Here is an 8,700-nt window from a genome sequence, read left to right as displayed (position 1 = left end):
CCGGACGCGCAGGCTCAGCGGCCGTGGCTCACGGGCCCAGCCGCTCCGCGGCATGTGGGATCCTCCCGGACCCGGGCACGAACCCGTGTCCCCTGCAAAGGCAGGCGGACTCTCAACCACTGCGCCACCAGGGAAGCCCAAGACCATTTTTCTTAAAGGGTTTATTAAAGGAATGAGAATAGAACAGAACAGGAGAGGGGCTGTAGAAGAGATGATACTATATCCAAGTGCACAGCTAGCATAAGTAGGGGTGAGTATTATTTCATGATGGTTTGGTATCAGTTGTGAGCGTGCATGCCTGTGTTCACGGTGGGTAAAACCTATCTCTCGTAGCGAGCTGCCGTCGGAAAAGTATGAAACCGCTGATCTAGAACGAGGAAGGTGACAATCCCTCTCTCCTCTGCCACCCCTGGAGGGTTCTCCCTCACTCAGGTCATGCCTGATAAGGACGCTACTCTAATTAGAGCACCGTCTGCGAGGAGTTCTGGATCTGTGTTGGTGAGGGGACACACAGCTCTGTCATGTGGTGTTTGAAATTGTGGTTTGTGGGTTAGGGATTAGATAGCAAATGGGTGAAGGACTTGGGGCAGCTTCACCTGGGAACTGAAGGATTCTGGGGCCCCCAAGAACTGTCTTCAAATGAGTAAGAAGCTGTCAGTACACCTGTACTGGGTGACCCAAGAGATGATACTAGCAGAAGCTTCACGAGGTTAATTAATATACGCTTTGGTAGCCCAACGTGCCTGGCTTATTGGATTCCCTACCAACTGCACCCTTCCTGCCTGGACCGCTCACTGCTCTTCTTCTGATCTCCCAGCACACCGTTCCCATCCCCAGCTTCTCCAAGCTTGCCTAAGCTCAAATTCCTCCAGTAAATCCCTTGTTCCATTGTCTGCTTGGTGACTCTGATTTCTCGGAATGATACGGGAGGCTTGCAAGGCCCAGCATCCATCCAGGTGGGAAGTTGGTTTTCCCATGAAGACCTGTTCCTCCCAGAAGCTCAAACTACCTTGTATCCTGATGTGTCCCTGTGTAACCTGAACACCTTTTTATTTTTAAGTGAAAACGCTTTCTCAAGATACTGCTGTGAGCTTTATTCTATCCCTCTCCCTCTCATCTTCTGGATGCCCTCAGTTCCACCAGCTTGAGCACCCAGGGAGGCAGGATGGGGTAGAGGTTAGGCGCACAGGCTCTGGAATCAGCCCGGCTTTGAATCGTAGATCTGCCACTTCATGACTGTGCAACTTTAAATGAATTACTTAACCTCTCCAAGCTGCAGCTTCTTCACCTGAACAATGGGGGTGAAACCTCAAAGGTTGGAGGTGAGCACGACATGCGATGCTTCCCTTAAAGCACCTGGCACACAGTAAGTGCTTAGTACATGTTGGCTGCATATATAGGCGGAACAGTGTCTTAAAGTGGCAGGCTTAGCAACCAGGTCCTCTGAACTCCTCAGCTGGGCAGGTACCCCCTCTCGGGCCATTTCAGTGGAGTCAAATGCCTCACTTCCTTATCAAAGAGTCAGCTTAAGTGTTGTAAGTTTTCCAGGACATATGGTACCCAGGAGGGTAATAACAAGAGAGAAGACAACAGCTGACATTTATTAGGGGTGCCTCTGACCCCTCTCTCTGCCTGCCCATTACAGTCTCCAAGAAGCTGGACTTCTCACCCCACAAACCATGTCCTGAAAACATGCCACTTTGGGAGGAAATAAAAAGCTCACTAAACAGGAAACTCCAAATTTGGCAAATCCAGCGAAAATCAGCCAGGGAACTTGGAAAGGGTTGGGTAAACCACGCCGACCAGACTAGCGGCAAATACATATGGCGCCCCGAGTATGTCCCAGGTGGTGTTCTAAACGCTTGCACACACAGCCTGTGGGATTCCCACAGCCACAGGGCTCTGAGGTGGGTACTTCCTCCACCTTCACCTTGTCCTCCTGAGCCATCCAGGTATTCCTTACCTTCCAAGCAGGAAGGGGGAGCCCCTGGCCCTACCACAGTGAGGTCTGAAGAGAAGGCCTTCCCCATTGGTCCACCTCTCACAACCTAGGAACTCAGCCAGCCTCTTGGGCAGGTCGCGGCCAACGAAGCCAGCCTTTCTGCAAACAGGCAGGCTGACCTGAAGGACTGGCATCATCATCAGCCTCATAGCCCAGCAAATACTGGCTCGAACGCTCCTGGAGGAGAAAAATGGGCAAGCGGGGGGTATTGGGAAAACGGAGCCCTGGGAAGCAACGTCTCCATCAGTGCAAGGCAGCCGGGCCCTGCACCCACTTCCTCCTCGGTGGCCTGGGGAGAATCACTCTAACAGCGGAAGTTGTGCTTGTGCGGTCCGCGGCACGGCCGGACACAGGAAGTGTTTCAGAAAAGGGAGCTGCTGCTGGTGTTACCCCCACCCCCAGGGAGGGACAGAGATAGTGTTCAAGAGCCTAACGCTCTGGAACCGACATGGGTTCACGTCCCAGCTCCCCCCCCTTTGGAGCTGTGGCACTTGAGCAAGTCATAAACCTCCCTCTCTGTGCCTCAGTGTCCTCACCTGTAAACTGGAGATGATATTAGTAACTCTCGCACAGGGCTATTGATAGGATTACATGAGAACACTGGGAAAGTGCTAGCCCTCGGCCTTATTTTATTTCCTTCATAACCTTTATCACATAAAAAAGAATTCTGTTTGCTCAGTGGTCATCTCCCATCATCCGAAAGAACAGAGATGTTCATTGCAGCTCTATTTACAATCGCCAGGACATGGAAGCAACCTAAGTGTCCATCGACAGATGAATGGATAAAGAAGATGTGGCACATATATACAATGGAATATTACTCAGCCATAAAAAGAAACAAAATTGAGTTATTTGTAGTGAGGTGGATGGACCTAGACTCTGTCATACAGAGTGAAGTAATCAGAAAGAGAAAAACAAATACTGTATGCTAACACATATATATGGAATCTAAAAAAAAAAAAAAAATGGTCCTGAAGAACCTAGGTGCAAGATGGGAATAAAGATGCAGACCTACTAGAGAATGGACTTGAGGAATAGCTAGCTAGTGGGAAGCAGCCGCATAGCACAGGGAGATCAGCTTGGTGCTTTGTGACCACCTAGAGGGGTGGGATAGGGAGGGTGGGAGGGAGGGAGATGCAAGAGGGAAGAGATATGGGGATATATGTATATGCATAGCTGATTCACTTTGTCGTAAAGCAGAAACTAACACACCATTGTAAAGCAATTATACTCCAATAAAGATGTTAAAAAAGAAAGAAAGAAAGAACACAGGACACAAGAGCAGGCGCGGTCTTGTTCGTGATGGTAGGGTGCCCGGCACACAGGACGCACCTGACAAGTGTTTGCTGAAAAAGTAGGGGAAGCAGGATTCGAACCTAGGCCTGACCCCAAAGCCCTTGTGCAAGCTCTGGGATCTTAGACTATATTGGCCTGTATGTTGGACTACATTGTACAGACTTGCCTCAAGTCAGTGAGAAGAGCAGGTGGAGGTAGTGACTGAAGAAGCAAGGTGTGCCTTCTCCCCCTGCGGCAGGAGACAAAGGCACAGCAGAGAGGGGCTCTGGTCATTTTACATGAGGACTATTTCAGGGCACGCGGGGAGGTTCAGGCGGTCGACAAAAGGGGATTCTGGCCCCTGAGATACTAACACCAAAGCTTCACGACAGGCGAAACGTCATGGCCACGGTGGGCTGGGAGGCACGCACCACCCAGCCTCCACCTGTGGCCGTCCCTGCAGAAGCAGAGCACGGTGAAGCCTGCCATCTAGTGGACGAGGCGCATCCCGTTTCACTGAGATTGTCCGCCAGCAAGGGGTATGCGATTTTAAAGTGCACACAGAGACCTTCAAGACGGCAGAGGAGTGAGATGTGGAGATCACCTTCCCCCCCACAAATACATCAGAAATACATCTACACGTGGAACAACTCCTACAGAACACCTACTGAACGCTGGCAGAAGACCTCAGACCTCCCGAAAGGCAAGAAACTCCCCACATACCTGGGTAGGGTACACAGAAGCCCCACACACCCTATGTGATTCACCGTTTTCAACAACTGCATAATACCTCATAAAATGGATATTAGCCCAATTAGGCTGATTCCAATTCTTTGCCACTGCAAAGAAAACATCAATAAACATGCTTATTCTGGATGTTATTTCCTTTGATGCTAGTGATTTATTTCAATAGGATAGATTCCCAAAAGGGAAATTTGAGAGTCAAAGTGTGTATATGTATATATATTTTAATAGATATTGTCGGACCACTTCCCCCAAAGGCGGTAACAAGTCACAGCCCTGCAGGTCCTGGCAGGGCCCCCACCAGTGCCATTCAGCAGGCATTTAGGAACAACGACCGCGTACCCGGCACATCCCGAGGTCTGGGTGCCTCAGACAGCGGTCTGGGTTTGACAGTTCTCACAAGACTTAAACACTCAGGGAACAAGAGAAGGAACACTGGATAGAAAGACTTTAGCTCCCTCCATCTTCTCAAGTCAACTCCGGAAATTTGAGAGTCAAAGTGTGTATATGTATATATATTTTAATAGATATTGTCGGACCACTTCCCCCAAAGGCGGTAACAAGTCACAGCCCTGCAGGTCCTGGCAGGGCCCCCACCGGTGCCATTCAGCAGGCATTTAGGAACAACGACCGCACATCCCGAGGTCTGGGTGCCTCAGACAGCGGTCTGGGTTTGACAGTTCTCACAAGACTTAAACACTCAGGGAACAAGAGAAGGAACACTGGATAGAAAGACTTTAGCTCCCTCCATCTTCTCAAGTCAACTCCACCTCCTTCAGTGTCCAGACACCAACTACCACTTCCCAAGTCGAAAGGCTTCCCGTGAAGGGTGGGTAGGGTATGCTTGCCCTGACCTCAGCGGTGTGCAGACAACTATCTATAATGCATTGAGAAAGATGGTTAGAGTTCCATAGGTAGAGATAGGATTTCACTCAACTTCATTACAAAAACACTAAAGAGAAGCAAAATAACATGGGTGTCTTGCTAAGTTTGTTTTAAGGGGATGTGCTCTCCAGTGAGTACACAATGAAGTGGTTTGAACAGACCTATTTTACTGCATTACAATTTACACCCCCCCCAAATTTAACCACTATCAAGTGTAATATAATCTCAAAGATCTTAGGTGCCCTGGTGCCCTAATTCCCAGAGTCCGCGGAGGTGGGGGGCATGCATGTCGGCATACACGGGGAGTGCTCTGAGAGAATGGTGTTCACAGCTTTCACCAGATCCTCAACGGCAGCTGTGACATCAAAAAAAGAGGGTTAACGTGATAGGGGATAGGGTAACACATCTGTCAAAACTTAGCCATTGTACACTGAAGATGTGTGCATTTCATTGTATGTAAATTTTACCTCACAAGTTTAAAGAAATGGTAAATACGTTTTGAATTCTTGTTGATGATTGTGCAGGCTGAAGTGTTTAGGGGGAACTGAATTGATGTCTTCAATCTACTTTGAAATGTGTCAAAAATAAGACAAACTGATGGATGGAGAGCGAGATGGATGGACACGTGATTAAGCAAACGTTAACGGCAGGATCTAGGTGGCGGATAAACGATTGTTCACTGTAAAATTCTCTCCACTTTTCTGTATGCTGGACATTTTTCATAATAAAATGTTGGGGGAAAAATACTAACCAGTAGTATAATAAAGGAGTGGGAAATCCACAAGAACTGGGTCCTATCCCTACTCCAGGATGTGTGGCCTTGAGAAGTTATTCCTTTTTCTGGGCCCCCGTGCCTCACTTGTTTAATGGGGGGAGAAGGGGATAACTGTTGCTGTGACATCTTCCATTACGGACAGTGATGGTGTTGTGGTTTCACTTTGTTCTGCAAGATCTGGGCATCTCTTTTTTTAAAATTTTTTTAAAATTATTTTATTTTATTTTACTTTTAAAAAAATAAATTTATTTATTTATTTTTGGCTGTGTTGGGTCTTCGTTTCTGTGCGAGGGCTTTCTCTAGTTGCGGCAAGCGGGGGCCACTCTTCATCGCGGTGCACGGGCCTCTCACTGTCGCAGAGCACAAGCTCCAGACGCGCAGGCTCAGTAGTTGTGGCTCACGGGCCTGGTTGCTCCGCAGCATGTGGGATCTTCCCAGACCAGGCTCGAACCCATGTCCCCTGCATTGGCAGGCAGATTCTCAACCACTACGCCACCAGGGAAGCCCTGGGCATCTCTGGAAAGAGATTCTTATATATAAAATAGATAACTAATAAGGACCTACTGTAGAGCAGAGAATACTCAATACTCCGTAATGACCTACATGAGAAAAGAATCTAAAAATATGTATATGCATAACTGATTCACTTTGCTGTACAGCAGAAACTAACACAACATTGTAAATCAACTATACTCCAATAAAAAAAAATTTTTTTTTTAAAGATTTTGGGGGGAGGAATGGCTTTGAATGCAAAGGCTGCCCCCTAGTGGACCCTAGTGGCCTAGCTTGTGATTTTTTTTTTTTTTAATTGAAGTATAGTTGATTATCTTTTTGAATTATAGTTTTGTCCTGATATACACCCAGGAGTGGGATTGCTGGATAGCTTGTGGTCATTTTATATCCCTGCAATTGATGCATGGCTGGGTAGTATTTTGAGATATTAATCTGTCTGGGTTTTTCTTCATTACATTTCCCTTTTCCTCCCTCCTTCCCTTTCCCCTTAAATCAGAGAGCTAGCTCGGGGAAGGGTGTGACAGGGCAAAAGGCAGAAATAGCCTTCATGTCATTCTGGCTCTGTGTCCCAAATTCCCAAACCTCTGAGGTTTTAAAGAGGAAATGGACAGACAGTGTCTGAAAAAACCTCGAAGGGCGGTGAATGTAACCTGACAAGAGGAAATTCTCCATGGCAAACAAAAGGAAGAAAGATGAGAAAATATTCCAAGAGTCCTAGGGAATTGCCAGGACCCTAGGTTGTGATGTTTGTCCAGGAAAAGAGACTTGTCTTGCCCCCTGCTGTATCCCAATGGTCTAGAACATGCCTGACAAACAATGGAAATTCATTACATATTGTTGAATGAATAAGTGAATGAATGGCAGAGTGAGCGAACAGATTCTAGAGGAGCTTTTGTAACTAGAAGGGAAGGGAAGTTGCACTCAACAGCTAACAGCCTCCCCCACCCCCTGCCATTTTTCCAGCCTCCAGGCTTTTGTGCACCATTTTCCCTCTGCCTGGAATGCAGCATCATGGTGGGACTGAGGGCCATCGAGCTAAACTGCCTGGGCTTAGATATGAGACTCACCACTTGCTGTGCAATTCTGGGGAAGTTAGTTAAACGGCTCTGTGCCTCAGTTTCCTCACAGGTAAAAGGGGGATAGTAAGAATACCTACGACAGGGGATTGTTCTAAAGATTAATGAGTTGATCTGTGTAAAGCTCCTGGCATGTAACAAGAACTCAATAAACAGAGCTGATATTATTTTTCTTATTTACCCTGACACAAAGCTTGCTCCTCCCAGATAACTCCTATACATCTTACAGACTCAACTCAGCCATGGCTTCCTTCAGGAAGCTTCAGGTGCCCCTCTGAGGGTTCCCATGGTACCATCACACCATCTGCCACACTGCAATACAATTATCTATGTCTATCTCTCCCACTAACCTGTGAACTCCCCGAGGGCAAAGATGAGATCTCATTTGTCAATGGATACAAACTAGTAGTCAGGCCCTTCCTGAATGAATGAATGGATGAACATCTGTGCTTACTGAGCCCATCTCACCTTCCTACCTATAGCGTGCCACCTTTCTCACACTGTAAACACCTAAACACCAAACTACCCCCACCTCCCACCTCATCCCTCAGGTACACCATACCCAGGCCTGCCCTCTGCTCTTCTGGTCTTGTCCTGCCATATTGGTTATGGAAGGAAGATACCCAAGTAGAAGGGCCCTCGTTGGTTTCCTTGAACTCTTCCCCCCTTGTCAGGGTCTCCGTGATGGGCAGAACCTTTTCTACCTTGAAACAGTTCTTTACATAACAAGAGGGGCTTCTTTGAGCCTTCAACATCAGTTTCCTTTCTCCTAAGAACGCTTTTAAAACTTCTTTTGGAATCTAGTGTACAGGTGGATGCGATCCTCAACCTCTCCCAATAGCCTGTCAAGGATTTATGCTCCTCTGGTGCTCTTCTTCTTTTGATGTGTGGATGTCAGATCTTGGGAAGGATCTGAATACAAAGTATTGGGAGTTCCTAAGTCTTTCTGGGAGATGCTTCAGTCTGAGAAGGTTGTGTACAACATAATACATTGTAAGAACACCGAATGGGTGTCCCAAAGAGAAACATCCAAAACGTTGCTCCTCTGCTTTTCTTTAAGAACAGCCCCAATTTTTGTGAGATAGATCTATGGATATGGTTAAGGATTTGCAGACTGCTGCAATGTAGATGGAAATGTTAATAATGGGATATTAGTTGCTATGTTAATAGGGAGATACCAAATTGAAAAGGGTTATTTTATATATAAGGACATGGGCTTCATAACCTCCAGGAGCATTTTACAACTTTGATCAGGGCTTCTGATTGTACTGCCTCCCCTCCATGGTAACACGGGGCATCATGATGTCCACATGATTTCCTGTGATTCTACAAGTCCCACTGCTCTGTGTCTTTTCTACATTATCCAGGGAATGAGGGTAGTTATGGCTCCAAAGGGTGAGTCCCAGTCCCAGTAATATCTGCTGTTGACC

The 8,700-nt window shown here is 47.1% G+C and overlaps 1 protein-coding gene across 1 annotated transcript in view; it reads right to left on the bottom strand.

The window, feature by feature from the left end:
• The window catches only part of PRKCB (protein kinase C beta), a 148,068-nt gene extending 143,696 nt beyond the window's left edge, over positions 1-4,372 (bottom strand). Inside the window, exons 1-2 of the mRNA XM_055089748.1 lie at positions 4,364-4,372; positions 2,122-2,179 (exon numbers count right to left, since the gene is read on the bottom strand). Coding sequence (XP_054945723.1) covers positions 2,122-2,179; positions 4,364-4,372 — 67 coding nt within the window. The remainder of the gene's footprint in view (positions 1-2,121; positions 2,180-4,363) is intronic.
• Positions 4,373-8,700: the final 4,328 nt, after the last annotated feature.

This window comes from Physeter macrocephalus, chromosome 14 (assembly GCF_002837175.3).
Source record: "Physeter macrocephalus isolate SW-GA chromosome 14, ASM283717v5, whole genome shotgun sequence".
NCBI lineage: Eukaryota > Metazoa > Chordata > Mammalia > Artiodactyla > Physeteridae > Physeter > Physeter macrocephalus.
The sequence above is the reverse complement of the archived record's forward strand: the minus strand, read 5'-3'. Positions and strand labels throughout refer to the sequence as shown.